General features: G+C 38.9%; 1 protein-coding gene across 1 annotated transcript in view; it reads right to left on the minus strand.

The window, feature by feature from the left end:
• DAP (death associated protein) overlaps positions 1-20007 on the minus strand; it is a 39628-nt gene that overhangs the window by 15983 nt on the left and 3638 nt on the right. The window contains exon 3 of the mRNA XM_081953389.1: positions 15959-16058. Within this exon, the coding sequence (XP_081809515.1) occupies positions 15959-16058 (100 nt within the window). The remainder of the gene's footprint in view (positions 1-15958; positions 16059-20007) is intronic.

The raw sequence follows: 20007 nt of genomic DNA on the forward strand, positions 1-20007 counted from the left end.
TGTCACTTGCTGTGCCACGTGACATTTCACAACATTTTTTCCATTTGCAGAGCTGGGGTGGGTATGGCCTGCATGTGATGCATCCGGCCTGCGGGCCCCGTTTGACACTCCTGGCTTAAAGCATGACAAATTAAACTGCTTCTACCTGAAATTTCAGAGTATATTCTATTTATCCTGTATGAACTTTCTATTCAAACATTTTATATTGGGAGGAGGAAAAATGGAAAATGAGGCTAGGTCCTCCTTTGTGAAAAACTGAGGCAAGCCCAGTGACATTAGTTATAAATTAATCCTGTAAAATGGAATGTGTATAAATGTGGTCAATATGTGAAACTAACAGTATAATTTGGCCATAATACAAGATGTAACATTAAGAATAATTATCTAGATCAGTGGTTCTCAACCTTCCCAATGCTGCGACCCTTTAATACAGTTCCTCGTGCTGTGGTGACCCCAACCATAAAATTGGTGTCTCAGTTCCCAAGACCATTGAAAATATGTGTTTTCTGGTGGTCTTAGGCGACCCCTGTGAAAGGGTCATTCGACCCCCAAAGGGGTCCCGACCCACAGGTTGAGAACCACTGATCTAGATACAATTTTGGAGAAGTATTTTCTGTGATGTGAACTTGCTGCAGAAGCCAATGAATCCTACTGAAAACCCTCTTCACACCTCAGCAAATCTAGGAAAACATCAATAAGGGCATCTATATTCTGGAAAAAATAAAAGCTATCTGATATTTAGAATGTTGTGCTTTCTGAGCTTGGTTTTCTTGCAGACATTTCATTACCAAATTAGATAACATTATCAGTCATTGTAGGAAGTGGGGTTTGCTCTCATTTTATATACTAGCGGCATGCCCTTCAGTGTCGGTGGGATAACTGAAGAATTTAACCTACTTAATTAGATTTCCATTCAATTGCCAAGCATGCTGCTTAGGGGTCTTTAGATAGATAAAATACAAATGTAGTGAAAAACTTTTTTGGGAATGGAAATCAATGAAAAACTTTGAATTCTCTATTTTTGTTCATAAATAAAGTTTATAAATGGAGAAATTTGATTTGGCAACATTTGTTTCCAGAGTGCAAACTAAGTAAAAGGAGTGGATCAAGGAAGTAAAAGAAATTACAGAAAAGAATCTCAGTTACTGTGAACTGTCTTTCTATCCTTTAATTTATTCACCCTAAATATACAAGCTGATTTTAGATATATATTCTCTATAAATCAACTGCATATGTGCTAAACATGTTCTATGCATCTTTATTCAGAAGCACAACTTAACAAATTCAACAGTAATTAAGCAGATAGTTTTATAGCTATATGTTTTAAAAGAAATTAAAGTAGTAGTTTTCTTGGGAGTGAAGCTGAAAACTGTTCCAAGAGCACTGACAGTTACTGTTTATAATGTAAGGCTTGAAATGTAAGAAACAATTTGAAAATACTGAATCACTTTTAGCAATTATTAGTTAAAATACCAGGTTACTATTTGTAAAAAACGTCACCATGAAAAGAAACAGATTACAAATTAAGTTCTATAAAATAGGCACATAATGAAATATTTTTTAACATTTGTACTGTCAGCTGAATAAGAGCAAACATATCTAATTGGATATTGCATTAAATATAAGCACTGTAATAGACTGAGCATGGGTACAAGATTCAGACACATTCTGAACAAATGGGGCTATCTGATTGCTTCTGTGGTGACATGCAGACAACACCACATATCATCCTTTGTTCCCCGATCAGTGTGCATTTGATGATCTCACGGTAGTGTGACAATTAATGTTGCTCGTTTCTGAGCAAGATCTGCTTAATTTGTACATATTTTAATCTTGTATTTTAAATTTTTAAATTTCATGTCGTATAGTATGCCTTATTTTAATTGTGATGCCTCTGATACAAATAAGCATTAATTTCTGTCAATGTTTTAATTATTTGTAGTACATATATTTTGTGGTCAATTGTAAGCTGTCATGAGATGTTGGCAGATTTGATAGTATATAAACAGAACATAATTAAGTGATTTGTTTTGGATTTGACGTGGGTACATAATCTCTTATGTTGCTCTCCAAACTACCCTGCAAGCTGATTTACAATCATTCACAAGCAAGCTGTTTTCTACTAGTGCTACCCAGAGTAGGGCCAATAAGCGTATTTGGTTAGAAGCCATAAATAGCATTGTGCTGTTTGAGTATATTAGTACTGTAAAGAATTCGCAAAAACAATTGAATGTTGAAACTTTGAAAAAGACATAGAATTTCAGGCATACAAAAGCACAGAAAGTAGTTTTCTTGCATTTGCAAAAATATTGTTCAAATACTGGACATTTTGTATTAAACAATAACATGGCTATTAAAACATTTAGATAAAAATGGCTGCTTAATGCATGAACTATTGTGTTAAACCAGAAGGGAATAAAAAACTGGATTTTTTCTCCAGCAGATAATTTGGCAAACACCAAAAGTGAAAAGTGATAGAATTCATTAATTTTCTTGTAGTCCCTTGTATCCTGCAAAAACTTCAAGCTTATGAACATATTGAATACACCACAAAATCTCTATCTGGGCAAATGGGAAAACCTGGGATTGTCTACTAATGCTCCGTACAAAGACTCCCTGCAAGAAGACAGTAAAACAGTTATCTCAGGTGGATTTAAGAACTCTGGAGCTAATAGAAAGTCAGTTTTGCCCAAGCCAGTTTTTGAGTCTTCAAATGGACACTGGGTTTACCCATGTCCCATTTTAATCACTTCAGGAAATTACTTGTTAACTTTTCTTTTGATATTAAGAAACTTCAGAATGATAGTTTCATCACAATGGGTGATTTTTACTTCAATTCTCAGCAAAAGAAGTTTTATGTAAGTTTGTAAGTATGTAAGTTTAAGTAAGTACTTAAAAATATTTTTTTATTCTGACCAAACACCAAAAGATTAGAACATTGATGTTAGAAATGAATTAAGGGGGCAGATGGATTGGAAACACTTAGAAATTAATTACAATAATCCTTCCAGTGGTTTGTTTAAAATCCTACTAAAAATATATGCAGATTTTGAATCTAAGAAATCTTCCGCTAGGAAAATGATGCAGATTAGAGAAAACCATGATACCGTATAAGGAAACTTTGAAGGCTGAACACTAGAGGCCACCAAAAAGAATTTAAGAATATTATTATAAGAGGACAGATCCACTAATACAGAATGGAGAAAAGTATTTTAAATTTTGAAAAGTTAAAAGTTGTATTTGAGAAAAATGCACTGAGACATTTCTATTACCATTAAAATTGCTTTAGAAAAGAATATAACTAAGAATTTGGTCATTTTGGATTTAAAAACAAAGTTACAAAAATGATATGAAATTCTTTTAGAATGCATTTACAAATGAAACTGACTGATATCAATAACTAAAAGGGACACACAAATAATAAATCAGAAGAATGACTTGACTTAGACAACATTTTTATCTTGGACTTACAAAAGTGATGTGTTACATTTATAATGGAATTCCTGAGAAATCAAAGAGAAAATGTAAAGAAATCAGCTTTGAGACATTAGATAAAGAGAGAAAAAAATCAAGATTTTTAAAAGCAAAAAATAAAAAGGAACATGAAGGTGATTTTTTTGATCAAGGTGATTTGATTATACATATTATTTTTTACCTATTAGCTCTTAATTTTTTTGTTGACCAAGACTGAACAAAAAGACTTTAAATATGTGTTTATGGATAAGATATGGAAAAGAATGTTTTTTGTAGTATTTTTTTAAGAGTAAGTGACAAGCTATAGTATTAAAAGTAACTAGGTTGGTTTATTTGATTGGGGTTAAAATATAGATGTCAAATTTGTGGAAGAGTTTCTGGAAGGAGACAAAAGAGGAAATGATAAGAAATCAACTTGTGGACACTATTTGAAGGGATTCAAGATTATGACTCTTAACAAGTTTTTGACAGCTCTTAATGTAATTTTCTTAACTAGGTTTGACTGATGATATTTAAAGATTTCTTTAAAACAGGTAAGATATGGGAAGACCTAGATAAGAAATAAGATACGGGAAAAAGAGATTATACACACATACACAAATATATGTTTATGTGTTTTAATATTAAGAGACTACCAATCTCCCTCATAGTGAATTTGGGTAGTGTACATAAAGGCTATATATAAATATTAAAATAAAACAATCAAAATAATAAAAATTCTGAATTAAAAAAGGTGGGAGTTGGCTATGATAAATTATTGTGTTAAAAGGAAAAGAATCTGAAAATGATCTAAGGTTAAAATATTTGCTATAGAGCCATGATGGCACAGTGGTTAGAATGCACTATTGCAGGCTACTTCTGCTGCCTGCCGGCTGCCTGTAATTTGGCAGTTCGAATCTCAACAGGCTCAAAATTGACTGGCTCTTCCATCCTTCTGAGGTGGGTAAACTGAGGACCCAATTTATTGGGGCCAATATGCCGATTCTGTAAAATAGAGAGGGCTATAAAGCATTGTGAAGTGGCATATCAGTCTAAGTGCTATTGTTATTGGTGGTTCCTCTTGATGGACGTTTGCTGATTAGGACAATGACAAGGCTTTAAAATTTGTTTACAGATAAGAAAATATATGGAAAGAAGAGACATTTTGTTGAAATGTTAGAGGTGGTGATAAATTACTAAAATTGTCTGTACTTGTCTTGAAGGGGAAGCCATGTCTTATATAATATACAGTAGAACCTCCGGTCATGACCATAATCCGTTTCAGGTTTTCAGTCACCACCCAATTTGGTCGTAATTGGAAGCAAGACTGTGTATGCGCACACACACAAAAAAAAGCCACGGCAGGGGAAATTGCTGAGGCAGGGGATATCGCTGTGGTTGTGATTGATTACCACCCGAGGATGTGTTCATGAACAGAGTGAAACATTTAGCGGACTTTTTGGTCAGCACTCAATTTGGTCGTGGTCAGAAGCGTTCGTGACCCAAGGTTCCACTGTATATTGTTTCCTTTATTTGTGTGTGTGTGTGTATGAAATGTTTAATTTCTTTTTCTCTGCAGTTTTAGATTTCTTTTTACTTTTTATATTGTTCTTAGTTTATATTAGTATTTTTGAACTTTAATCAAATTTATTATTAATAATATATTATTAAAAATTAAGTAATACAAAAAGACCGGGATGGTCTACTTCAGAGTACTGGGATCAGACAATGGATTGCCTTGTACTTAGTTAAAATAAGCAGAAAGGTTACACAGCATTATGGCGAAGCAACAACAGAGTTTTATTTCATCTAGCTGCTTGAGATATTATAATTATTTTTGATACTAACACCAATATAATCTACTTACTTTTTCCTGAATCTTTACAGAAACATTAGACAAAATAATTACAGTACAATAACCAAAGGTGCCAGTTTGGAATCCTGTTCTATATTGCCGTGTTTTGGAAGCTGTGCGCATGCTCACATTTTCGGTGCTGGGCAACCGGTTGTTACATTATGTGATGCCCACCTCTGACAATAACTACTTTATTCTGTTGTTGATAGTATCTGCTTTCAGCATAGTTAGTCCTCAGCTTACAATTGATCACTTAGAGACTGATCATTTAGTTACAAGTTATAATGGACTTCTTTTTGGAAAAAAAAAGATAATCTCAATGAAATGGACAGAGCATGTTGTAACAGAGTAACAGATCAAAAATAAACTGCAATGTAATTTTGAAATTACTTTGAAGGGATTTAACCCTGGAAAGCAGTGATATATAGAAAGATATGGGCATACAAATGGAATTGAGATTGGCAAAAACATACAATATTACAATAATTTATATTATAGTCTGATCCATTCTCTTTTATAATATCTAGCTCCCTCTGATGTAAAGGCTTCAAGGTCCCTAATAATAAAATCCCCCAAACAGACAGCATTCTCTCTGAGTAAATTACTTCTAATTAAATAAAAACTATAATCCCAAATCAAATGGGACTGTTAATCCATTGTTAACTTTCTAAAAACCATATTCTAAGCATCTTTTTGCTGTACCGCTAGTTCTCGATTTACGCCCACAATTGTGACAAGACTTTTCATTGCTAAGCAAGGCAATTGTTAAGTGACCAATTTTATGAACTTTTTGCCATGGTAGTTAAGCAAATCACTGCATTCGTTGAACAAATCTGGCTTCTTCCTTTGACTTTGCTTGTTGGAAGCCAGCTAGGAAAGGCACAAATGGTAATCACATGACACGGGGACGCTGAAACCATCATACATGTATGTTGGCAACCAAGCAGCTGAATTTTGCTCATGTGTCCATGGGAAACGTCAATGGTCATAACTGAGAGGACTGCTTGTAAGACGTTTTCTTCAGTGCTGTTGTAACGTTGTACAGTTGCTAACTGAATGGTTGAAAGTTGGACTTCCTGTATAATAAAAAACTCCTATATTTGAAAGTTTTTAAAAATCAAATTCTCATCACCTTCCTCTAAGGGGGAAGGGACTCACCCAATGAAAACAGGAAAACCTTGCTGATCTGAAAGATCATTTGCAACAATGAAAAAATTGTTACGGGAGTTTTTGGTGGAATCCTGACTCCCAGCCACTCAATTTATAAGCCACCTGAGAATGGCGGTTTCAGTAGTCTACTAATGAGGAACACCTATCTGGAATTATGTGTATAATCACAATAATCCCTGCTTCCCCTGAAGAGATTTGCTGGTCTGGACCTATGTGTAATTTCCTCATAAATATGATACTGCACATTGGCAGGCTACCTGTCAGTTTGATATGGCATTCACCTGGAAGTGTTGAAACAGTCTCTTTGCAAAGAGCTCTTGGGCAAGGCGGGACTTTGTTTTCCACAAAACAAAACAAAAAACTACTACACTTTGGGCAGGACTGGGCTTTTTGGTGTGCTGTGTTCTGTAAGTTTTCTACAAAGGGGTGTTTTGGTGTACCACACTCCAGGAACTTTTTGCAAAGGGTCATCCAGTTTGCTGTTGATCTGGGGCTGCTTTGGGCTCCCCCCCCCTTTTCTTTTTTGCAGCTAAATCCCAGACCAGCCTGGTAGCCACGCTAGGCACTCCTTGTCAGCAGGAGGAGCAAAAAGATGCTGAAGGTCAGCTGGGACTATAGAAAGCAGGGTGATAAATGCCTTGGAGTACAGAGTGGTGAGGGTAACTAAAGGCTGAGATTGGGCTGAGGTGGCTGAAGCTTCCTAGGGCCATGGAAAGTAGTCACAGAGCTGCATGGTCCTTGGGTTGCCTGCTACCCCCTCAAGGGTGCAGGGTGGCCAAAGAGCAGAAATGGGGAGAAATAAGTGTGCGAGGGGGAGTTGAAGGGTCACTCACCTTACAGAGGCTTGGGTTGCGAGGGACTAAGCCTGAATGACTTGGACTGGAACTTGTTTGAGACCAGCAATTCTCAATGACAGCAACTGAGACTGCCAGGCTTGCAGTCACAAATGACATGTCACTTTACAATTGCATCATTAGCAACATAAATTCTGTGTCCCAACTGTGGTCGTAAAACAAGACTACTTGTACTGTTAAATATAAGTGAATCACAGAAGTGTTCTGCAGTCTAAAATGTGCTGATTCAACAGTAACTGTAATCTGAATATAAATCAGCTGTTTACAGTATACCAAGAGTGAGTGGTGCTCTTTATGTATGACATTTGACTTAGCAGTCAAATCTTTGCATCAAAAGCATTGCCATCTGTTTTTCTCACTGTGAAGTTTAGACAGAAAGATGCCACAAGGCATAAACCATATGTTAGAGTTGATAAATTTTCAGAAATTTTATATGTAATCTGTAAATTTAGAGTTATACACTCCTGAGGATATTACAATGTGCTGTGTTAGGAGCTACCTTTAGATATCATCATCTAGAACTCTGTGGTTATTTGTTTGCAAGATCATATTATGCTTAAGAGCTATACTAATTTTTAATCAAAACCTAGAAGAGGTTAGATCCAATACAACAAGACTAATCTCATTCAAGAGAAGTCTATCCATGCCCTAAGATCTGACAGAAAATGGGGAAAACCCAGGTAAATGAAGAAAAGGAAAAAAGCATTCTCAACAGCCATCAATTAAGGAATCCCTTCAATGAAGCCTAAACTTGCTTTCCTTTTTAATGATAATTTAATGAAAAATTTAAAACTTCTGGAAGAGATCTATTTTATAGGAAATATTTTGTTTTAACTCCTGTATCTGCATATTAAACCTTATTTTACTTTTTAAATGCTGCTATATTTAGTGATTTTACTTGTTCTAATAGTTAGGAGAACAAATGAATTAAGGCAATTTTTACTGCATTTATCAAGACTGCCATTAAGAGCAGAAGTATCTTCTCTTGCTTATTGACTGAAAATATTTCTATCTTGCTTCTACACAGAAAATCTCCCAAAGTGGCATGGAAAAGCAGGCCAGCCTGTCTTATAGTAACGATGCACAAGAGTAAAGAGGATAGGAATGTAAGGAGACAAAGCTCAGAAAGCCTCCTTAAAATGCATACTTCTCCTTGCAATCGGTTTTGGGAGGATGATGGATTGACTGTCAGACTGGTGACAATTAGGGAGAATCCATAACAGGTGTCTCTTCCAAAAGGGATTAAAGAGTCTTGTTTCCTCTAAGCTGAGTTGAGGGAATGGTAATCACTAGTGGAACATTGCTGACATCTACCTTTTTACTGTATTTAATAAAACCACTACTATAACAGCAGACCTCAGCCTTATACCCACGAAAATATGATTAAGCACAATGGTCATAATCCATAGCACAAATGCTATTAAAATAAATGGAATCTGTGCATGTGATCTCCTGGGCTGTCGGGTAGCTTTGATTCATTTCAACAGCACTTACGAAGAAAGTGCCCCATAATTATTAGAACTAATCATGAAAAATGAGTGTAAAACAAGTCAGAAGAAAATTTAAATATATTTGGTCTTTATAAATTCAGCTGTGGCTAGATACCACCCTGAATAGATTGGGATATAGTCCAATGAACATTTCAGATTTTCAATATAAAATTGTCATATCTCCTGAAGTTATGGGGAAAGCGTTATTGATACCATTTCCCTCTCTGGTTTTAGCAAAAATTCTGAAAGAGAGATCAGCTTTTTGGGTAAGGCAACCCAAATTTTATTATCACTTCATACAGAGGTAACATCAAATTTTTCACTACTCTATTTCCAAACTGACATGGTTTCTAAGAGTGCTATCAATTGCAACAAACAAACAAACAATCACTCAACCAGATATGGACCAAATACAGCCTTGACTATTCTTGAAGCAACAATCAGTAAGCAAAAACTGAGGCAGTCAAGCTTGCTTGTTTTCTTAAAATGTAATTAAATGCTAATATGTTAGGTTTTTAGAACATCACTTAATACAGTATCCTACTGTATTTCAACATATTAAAATGTTTAAAAACTCAGATTTTAGAAGCCTATGAAAGAAGAGGTTTTGTTCAAAATCATCAAATGAAATCAAAAGCATTGAAGCAAAAATTGCTTTTTTTTATTCAAGTAAGCATTTATGTTTAGAAACAAAAATAATATTCAATGATGCAACCTCTTTTTGCATTTAAACATATAAGCCACAAGTAATCCACAATTCAAAATACAAAAAGCTACATCTGAGGAAAGCTTATAATTAAAAAAATATATATTTACATACCTCTGTAAAAATTGACACTGCAATATATAATGTCCTTCTCATTTACTATAACTACAGTGTTTCCCCGAAAATACAACATGTCCTGATAATAAGGCCATGGTACATTTTTCGGGTAGGCAAAAATGTAAGCCCTCCCCCGAAAATAAGCCCCTTGGACAACCCCCCCCCCTCTCCAGCCAGGCAGAGTGCCACTCACCGACCTAGTGGTATCCCGAAGGTGCTAAGCTGCAGGAATGGGGTGGGGGGCAAAGGCTCGCGTTGCTTGGCGCCTTCGGGATACCGCTTTGTCGGTGAGCGGTGCTGTGCCCAGCTGGAGATGGGGGTTGCTGGGCGGTTGCTCTCTTGCAAGTGGGCTCCCGGAGAGCCGGGCACAGCCTCAGGGGCGAGCCATGAGGTGACCACGCTCACAAGCAGCTGCCCGGCAACCCCCTTTCCAGCTGGGCACAATGCCATTCACTGACTTAGGGGTATTGCCAAGCCGCATTAGCGCCTGTCGCCGCCCTCCTCCCGCGGCTTGGTGTCTTCGGAATGCCCCTAGGTCACTGAATGGGGCTCTGCATGGCTGGAGAAGGGGGTTGCGCGAGTGGCTGTTCCACTCCCCGCTTGCACGATTCCCAGGTTCACGATGCCCTTGCCTAACTCTCCCTGCAGAGCCAGGGCATCTCCGCTGCCTCTGTTGCCGGCTACCGCATGACTTTTTCTACGGCTTCCAAAACATGGAGGTAGGATGCCGAGTCTTCCGGAAGTTGCCACTCTGGGAATACGCTCTATGGTTGTACGCTCTGGGAGTACGCTCTGCCAGCAGCCAGCCCACAGCCATAGAGCATACTCCCAGAGCGGCCACTGCCGAAAGACTCGGCTGCAGATCTCCGGAGTTTGGAAGCCGGAGAATAGGTTATGCTTGGAGCGCTGCCGCCGCGGCAGCACCCTGGCTCTACAAGGAGCGCCAGGGCATGGTGAGGTTGGGAAGAACACCAGCTGGGGATGGAACAGGCGCTCGCGCAACCTCCCTTTCCAGCCGGGCAGAGCGCCATGCACTGATCTAAGGGTATCCTGAATGTGCCAAACAGTAGGAACTGGGGGGAAGGCAGAGCACCTTTGAGATATCACTGGGTCCGTGAGTGGCGCTCTGCCTGGCTGGAAAGGGGGGTTACCGGGTGGCTGCTTGTAAGTGTGGTCACTTCATGGCTGGTGTATTGCGCTGCTGCGACAGCGCAACACAGCCATTTGCCTCTGAGGCTGTGCCTGGCTCTTCGGGTGCCCGCTCGCAACCCCACTCGGCATCCCCAAAACAATAAGCCACCTCCCCAATAATAAAGCCCAATCAATATTTTGGGGTTCAAAAGAAAATAAGACTCTGCCTTATTTTCGGGGAAACACGGTAAGCAGGAAAAGTAATTTAAGTAAAAATAATGGACAACCTTTACAGGTAGTCCTTGACTTCCAACCATTTGTATAGTGACTGTTCAAAGTTACAGCAGCACTGAAAAAGTGACTTAGGACTGTTTTTCACACTAACAACCATTGCAACCTTCCCATAGTCACATGATCAAAATTCAGATGCTTGTCAACTGACTCATAACAACAGTTGCAGTGTTCCAGGGTGATCACCTTTTTAACCTTCTGACAAGCAAAGTCAATAATAATAATAATAATTTTATTTGATTAGCCGCAACCCTCTCCCGAAGGACTCGGGGCAGCGTACAATCAAACGGATAAAAAATACACATAAGACAAACATATATACAAGAGAACAGAGACATATACATATGTGCATGGAGGAGGATGGACTTAAGTGAAAGACAGTTAAAAATACAATTTAAAATCCCCTAATAAAATTACCAAATTAAAAAACCCATCAGGAGCGTTACGAAGTTATGGTCGAGCCAGGCCAGCTATTTGGAAAAGGTGGGTCTTGAGCTTGACACGGAAGGAGCGGAGGTCAGTAGTAGTCCTAATATCCGGGGGGAGGTCATTCCACAGGGCTGGGCCCGCCACAGAGAAGGCTCTGCTCCTAGGCGCCGCCCCATGGCACTGTCTGGTAGACGGCACCTGGAGAAGTCCCTCTCTGTGCGAGCGGATGGGTCGTAGGGATGTATGGGGCAGAATACGATCCCGCAGGTAACTAGGTCCTGAGCCATGGAGCGCTTTAAAGATCGTAATCAAAACCTTGAAACGCACTCGATAGACCACAGGAAGCCAGTGCAGCTCGCGCAGGAGAGGTGTCACATGGGAGTACTTGGTACTCCCCATAATCACCCGCGGGGCCGCATTCTGGACCAACTGCAGTCTCCGAGTGCATTTCAAGGGAAGCCCCATGTAGAGAGCGTTACAGTAGTCCAGGCGAGACGTCACCAGCGCATGGGTGACTGTGCGTAAGGCGTCCCGGTCCAATAGGGGGCGCAATTGGCGCACCAGGCGAACCTGGTGGAACGCCCCCCTGGCCACGGCTGTCACGTTCATCCATGGACAGCCTGGCATCCAGGAGGACGCCCAAATTGCGCGCCCGCTCCACGGGGGCAAGTTGAATGCCCCCAATGGCCAGAGATGGAATTATCTGGTTGAACCGGGGGGCCGGAACCCACAGCCACTCCGTCTTGGAAGGGTTGAGCCTGAGTCGGTTGTCATCCATCCAGACCCGTACGGCTTCCACACACCGGGACATCACTTCGATGGCCTCGTTGGGGTGGTTCGGGGTGGAAATGTACAGCTGAGTATCATCAGCGTACAGATGATATCCCACCCCGAAACCACGGATGATCTCACCCAGCGGCTTCATGTATGTGTTGAACAGGAGCGGCGAGAGGACCGACCCCTGTGGCACCCCACAAGTAAGGGGGCTTAGGGTCGACCTCTGCTCCCCTGCCAACACACGTTGCGTCCGGCCGGAGAGGTAGGAGCCGAACCACCGCAAAACGGTGCCCCGGACCCCCAACCCCTCCAGTCGGTGCAACAGGATACCATGGTCGATGGTATCAAAAGCCGCCGAGAAGTCTAATAGGACCAGGATAGAGGAGCAACCCCTATGTCTGGCCCTCCAGAGATCATCTACCAACGCGACCAAGGCCGTCTCAGTGCTGTGCCCAGGGCGAAAGCCGGACTGGCGCGGGTCTAGATAATCATTCTCCTCCAGATGTCGTGGGAACTGAGAAGCCACCACACTCTCTACAACCTTCGCCAAAAAGGGAAGGTTGGAGACAGGACGATAATTGGCCAGCTCCAAAGGGTCCAGGGAAGGCTTCTTGAGCAAGGGTCTCACCACCGCCTCTTTCAAGGCGGCCGGGAGAGACCCCTCACCCAACGAAGCGTTCACTAGGCCCAGGAGCCAGTCGCGTGTAACCTCCCAGGAAGCCAGTACAAGCCAGGAGGGACACGGGTCCAGCAAACATGTGGTAGGTCGCAGTCGTCCACGCAATGGAGAAGTCAGATTAACTTTACAACTGTGATAACAATTGCAGTAATTCACTTAGCAGTTTAACAAGAAAAAATGTAAAATGAGGGTAATGGACAGACCTACATTAGTTTTCATCAATTACTGATCACAAAACACTGGAAAATTGCATATGTATTTTCAGCAATTCTATCTAAGGGGTTCCTGAGAAATAGAAGAAATTGGGGGTGACTGATTATCAAATTGCTGAAGGGCCTCTATAATACTTCAGTATGAGCTCTGATTAGAAGTGGTATTCAGCCAGTTCTACCGGGTTCTGGAGAACTGGTAGCAGACATTTTGAGTAGTTTGGAGAACCAGCAAATAGCTGGCCCTACCCCTTCTGCCTCCCAGCTGATCTTTTGTTGCCCAGGAGAACGGAGCTGGAAAGCAGGTTAGTGGGCTGGGAAGGGAATTTTGTAGTATCCTTCCCCTGCCACGCCCACAGAACCGGTAATAAATTTTTTGAATCCCACTACTGGCTCTGGTGCTATGGCTGCCAATGTGCAGGGCAGCCAAAAGCTCTCCTGTGGTCATAAGTATGGTCAGGCTACAAAGCCATAACTTCAGGCATGGATAATAAATCCATTTTTTCAGATCCGCTATAATTTCAAATAGTTGCAAAACAAATGGTCGGGGACCATCTGTAGACATTTTTGTACTGTTCATGAATTTCCTCACAATACTTGAACTGGCCATTGTCAGAGATAGAGAATTGGACTAAAATGACGTTTGGCTTACTCTAGCACAACAGTTTTAATTTTCTCAGAATTACAAAGGAAAATATATGCCTCATATTTTGAGTATACAATTAAATAAGCATTTTTATATTAGTTTTTCCCCTTATTATCTGCTAGTATATGTCAACTGATAAATCTGAGCCTATTTGCCAATATGACTATGCAAAAAATATGAAGGTTGCATCATAAAAGACATGGCTAGCAGCAGAAACTGAAACTGTATATAGTAAGGAAAAACAGCTTTAAGCCAATATCCAAGCACTTTACAACGGCATCTGGTTGGTCACTGCAGGTAACTCAGCAGTTTACGGTCTTTGACTTTCCTCAGAAAAGACTTAACAATAGAAGGAAAATAATCACTCTAAATTTTCCTTACCCAACAAGGTTTCAAAAAAAGGATGCTGTTTTGCCTGGGTTTTGACATTTGTCAAGGATAATTTAACTACTATCAGGAAAAAAATAACTTAAAAGCATCTGCCTCCTTAATGAACTGCCATTTTCCTCCTAATCTATTTTCTCCTTGTTTTCTATATCAGCTTCTAAGTTGCCCCATTCATACAGTTCTACTCTTTAAAACTTTTAGCAACTAAATATTTATTGACAGAATGAAGGCACATTGGAAGTCATATTTTCCTTTTACTTATTTTTTTCTACTTTAATACAGTAAGCAGAATTTCATTGATATGGCTGCAAGACAGTGAAATGCAAGAAAACAAATGAATTTAGTCACATTTTCTTCCAAACAATTTGCAATAAGGTTCTTTAGGCTAATGCTCATATTCAACCTCTTAGACAGAATAATTAGAAGATTATACTCTATTCTAGATCTTATTTCTTCACTTTATATGTATTTTCCAACAAAGTAAGTTTCGAGAAATCTATGGCTTTCCAAATGTTGAAGAAGTACAATCCCAGCATCTTTAACTGTTGGCTACCCTGGGTACAGTTGTTGAGGAGTACAGATTCATAACTTCTAGAAAGCTGCAAATTTTACAGCCTTTTACAAACCTAATTTGTAAATCCTTTCACTATCTCTGTGCTCTACCAGAGTGAGTTCACTGAGGATTGTGAGTATTTACATTGCTTCTTCTCTATCTCCTGATGGTTTACCTGTATTCATGCTTTTCTTTCTAATGATGGACACAATGTCTCATTAGTAAATCTTTCAGAGAGTTGTACCATTTCAAACTCACCTCAACTTTTGCAGAGCTATCTGATTGGATTGCAGATATGCATGGAAAAGATTTTGATCATGCCATCACTACTCACATCGTAATTCTTTCATAATCTTAATTTACTCTGGACAAATAAATTATGAGCCCAAAATACTTTAAATAGCAATAGCACTTAGACTTATATACTGCTTCATAGTGCTTTACAGGACTCTCTAAGTAGTTTACAAAGTCAGCATATTGCCCCCAATGATCTGAGTCCTCATTTTACCGACTTCGAAAGAATGGAAGGCTGAATCAACCTTTAAGCAGGTGAGGATCGAATTCCTGGCAGTGAGCTGAATTAGCCTGCAATACTACATTCTAACCACTGTGTCACCACATTAAAGAAATAGAGAAACTCACGGATACGTAAGATTTTAGACATGTGTTATTTTTTATTTTTATTTATTTATTGGAATTTGTCAACAAAAACAAGAACAAGATAACAAAAATAAAATGACAGGGACAAAAGGCACATTAGTGCACTTACGTACGCCCCTTTTACTGACCACTTAAGTATGACGTAAGGTCCACGGAAGTCAATTTGTGACTGAAGCTGTGAAAATTTGTAGCTGAGACAACTGAATCAGGTAGGGCATTCCAGACTTTGACATATCTATTACAGAAATCATATTTTAGTCAGGTTTAAAATGATTTACATTGAGTTTAAATGGTTGTTTCCACATGTATTATTGCAGTTACCCCAGACTATGCCCAATTACTATTCTTACTTCCAGTTCAGCACATTTTACTAACAACTATATTTGTTGAAATACGGTCATAGATAAGTCTTGGGCTAAGAGAAATAAAATGTGTTTTTTTTTAAAAAAATGTGTCATAATTCCTAGTCTCTACAACTCTCTGGTTTCACATGAAAGCTGAAATAGGTTAATGCAGATTATAATTCATGTGTCCTATTTATTATACTTCACCTGATGCCACTTTCCCATTCCTGATCATCTTTATCTTTGTCTTCTTTGGTATCTGGAGCATGTGGATGCTTTTGCACAATTCTCATTCCACCAGCTTTGACTACAAGAAAAATAAGATGAGGTAAAGAATCCATCAGATAATCTAAGTAAAGATACAATGAACATATTAAGATTAACAGTTTTATAAAGTAGAAGACATGCAGAAAACAACCATTGTTGTGATTAAATTCATTCAGCACTTATTGATTCATTGTCTACTGTATGCCTACATCTTTACAAATTTTTAACAGAGGTCTTTATGGAAGACTTTTAATTCAATTACAGCATCCAATTAAAATGATAGCTAGGTGTAGGGTCAACAAAAGAATCCTGAGAACTTTCATAAGCATTGTATTAATTAATTGATAAAACATTATATACTTTGAGATATTAATTTATATTCCCATTCAGACTTCTGGTCCATTTATACTTTAAAGAAATGTATTTATGTTTTAAATTTCACATTATCTGGGATATGGAAAAGTTACCGCTGTAGATTATTACTTGAAAGTGTATATTGTGTGTGTGCGCGCGAGTGCATGCACGCACATTTGGATACAAATGCATCAGGTATGGCAATGACAAAAATATATATTGTGTAGAACTATGTAAAAATGGTATAACAAATTATGCTAAATTATTTTCATATTATTTTCTGAAGGAACATATGTTAGAAAGGTTCTATCCAAGGAATTGTGGTTGATGGGGTCTTTGGAAATGAAACAAAACATAAATCAATAAAGGCATCACTTTATAGGTACTTTTCACTTTAAAAATTATGTTCCAATAGCAAAGTAGTTTAGTAAACCTCTTTCAGGATGTACCTACTTAACTTCACACCATGCAGAGCCTAATATCATGCCTTCTGCACAAAAGATTTCTTTATACTACTACAGTATTATTTCACTATATTTCTTCTTGATTTCAAAACCCTGAATTTATAGTCTTTCAGCTCTTTTCAACCTCACTCCTACTGAGTTAAATTGCTAAAACGAGTTTAACAAATAAGGGTCCTGGCAAGCCAATTAGGGAAAATCAGATTCTTAAAGCTATTTGCAAAGAAATACTTTTTTCTGAAACAAGTTATGATACTTTAAAATCTATGCTGGAACTTCTCCCCACAAAAGCATGAATTGTATTTTTGCTGGCTGTGATGGTCCCTGGATTTAAGATGAAAAATATGTAACTGTTTAAATTCTAGAAATTAACTCTTAGTGAATGACTAGAATAGTTTGAAATGAAAAATAACACTGGCTACATCCACATATCCTGAAATTATAATATTGCACAATACTTTTTTTTGTCAGAAGGCATTGGAAATATCCCTCAGTACTGACCTCTGGATAGCAATGCTATTCCTGAAAAAAATCTAGGAATTTCCTTACACAATCACTATCTTCTGAGAAGCTCCTGGCCAAAAAGATAGGATTGTTTTTCTGATAAATTCAGAAACACAGATATCTTGCTTCAGTATGTATACATTTAGATAACAGAACTGAGAACTGTAGAGTTAAAAAGCAGGGAAAGCTTTTGATAATTTTGACCATTCAACTTTCAATTGTCCATGTATTAAATGGTAATAATAATGAAACATTCTTCATTTCTGTGTGCAAAAATGTGCAAAAGCTGTAAAGTGAAGCATTCAAGCTGCCAGTAAAGGATTTGTGCCCAAAGGAGTAATATGTTTTATTTGTAGTTAAGATCTTGCATGTAACAGAGTTGAGATTCCATCTTAATTCATTATTCAGTGCATCAATGTGATCTGGATTTGAATTGTCTGAGAATCAATTTAGGGATTCAATCTGATGTGTGTGTACATGCTGAAAAGTCTATCAGATCTTCAAATTGATGGAAAGACACCTGATATTATTCCAAAATTCTTCAAGAACCTTCTTAAACCTATTGCAAATGACTTAAACCTATTGTACAAACTTTTTCTGGAAAGGCAGCCATTTGTAAAGTTTTCTTTTCCCTCTCAATTTAGAGGGGTTTCTATTTATTCATTCACAGCAGAGTTGGGACACCTATATTCTCCATGTATTGACAAATTAGAGTTTTCATCGCTCTTACCTTTAGTACAACAAATATGTATGACCACCAAGATCCTGGACTCCATTACCATTGCAGAAGAGATTGAATTCTCCCTGTTCTATACTATATTCCCAGAGCACGCAAAAAGATGTACACAATTGTTTCCATTGCAAACAGATATATGTAGTCCTCCCCTTATCATAAAATTGGGTCATAAATTTCTGTATTAAGTTGGTGGGGTCATAAAATGAGTCATCATGTGACCAGATCCAATTTTATGACTGTCTTAATTCAGCAGTTAAAATGCGATCATTAAGCAAATCTAACTTTCTCAATTGATTTTGCTTGTCGGAAACCATCTGGGAAGATCACAAATCACCATGGCATAATTGCACGATGCTGCAACCTTCAAAAACACAAGTCAGTTGCTAAATGTCCAAATTGCGATCATGTGACTCTATAGGTGGTATGACAATTGTAACTTCAAGGACATGTCATGTCATGTCACTTTTCCCAAAGCCACTGTAACTAAACCATCATCAAATGAACATACGTTGTCTTACCTGAACGTTGATTCTCATGGAACAGCAGGATGGCTCAGGAGTGGGTATTCTCAAAGCCTGATTGGTTGAGAGACTGAGTCAATAATTCAGAAGCCACACCTATGACTCTTCTCTTCCTTGGCCTAGTTTAACAAGGGAAGGAAAACAAGGGAGCCCTCTCCCTTCTCCCACTAGCTAACAGCCAGCTGCAACTACTGTGGGGGGTGGAGACCTGAGCCATCCTGCTGTTCCATGAGAATCAACGTTCAGATAAGACAACGTATGTTCTCCATGGATACAGCAGGACAGCTCAGGAGTGGGACGTACCAGAGCTAAGGTCCTAAGGGTGGCCACTAAGACTGTCCTGTCCGTCTAGGTGGGTGTACGACTTGTTGAAGCAGTCTGCAGCCAAAAGATGCATCAGCGGACGCAAAAGCATCCAGCCGATAGTTTCAAATAAAAGGAGATGGCAAGGACCAGGACGCCGATCTGCAGATGTCCTCTATGGGTGCACTAGTGCTCCAGGCTGCAGAGGTAGCTGCACTTCTTGTGGAATGTGCAGTAATTCCTTCTGGGACTAGTATATGTTGCGCCTCGTAGGCCTTTACAATAGCCCCTCTCAACCACCTCCTGATCATGGCAGGGGACACTCTAGCGCCCCTGGAGGAAGGCTGAAAGGAAACAAAGAGAGCCTCCGACCTAAGGAACGGGGATGTCCTCTTTAGGTAGATTCGTAGGGGCCTACGAACATCCAATCTATGCCACTGATGCTCTCTCTCCCCCGATGGCCCGGGACAGAAGTCCGGGAGGACCACCTCCTGTGATCTATGAAAGAGAGAGTTGACCTTTGGGAGAAAGAATTTTAGAATTTCAGATGTCCAATTTTGTCAAATTTAAGTGCTGTCCATAGACTGATAATAATTCAGAAGTGGAGCCAAGGAAATTACTTCTTCTCTTAGACCAGACTGAGTTAAACTGGGCCAAGGAAGAGGAGAGTCATAGTCATGGCTTCTGAATTATTGACTCAGTCTCTTGACCAATCAGTCTATGAGAATACCCACTCCTGAGCCGTCCTGCTGTATCCATGGAGAAGTTGAGGATATACTATCTGTATGCTAATAAATGAATTAAACTCAAGGGTTATTAAATATTGTTTCAGTGAAGAAATCTAGTCTTGTTCTTCTAACTCTAGATTAAATGAAACAGCCCAGCCTTACTAACTATAATGTTTGAGATTTGTTTATAAAAAAGGCAATTGAAAGGGTCCTTTTATTTATTTGAAATTTAAAGAACCATGAATTAAAGTTTTTGTAAATAGTCAATATGAAACAGATTTAATATTATTATGGTGATTACTCATAACTTCAGCCTACTCCGAAGTGTCAGGGAACTAAAGCAGTAAAGAGTCTTGCTTCTTTTCTGTATCCCGTCCCTCAA

This window comes from Natrix helvetica (genome assembly GCF_964273705.1).
Source record: "Natrix helvetica genome assembly, chromosome: 4".
Taxonomy (NCBI): domain Eukaryota; kingdom Metazoa; phylum Chordata; class Lepidosauria; order Squamata; family Natricidae; genus Natrix; species Natrix helvetica.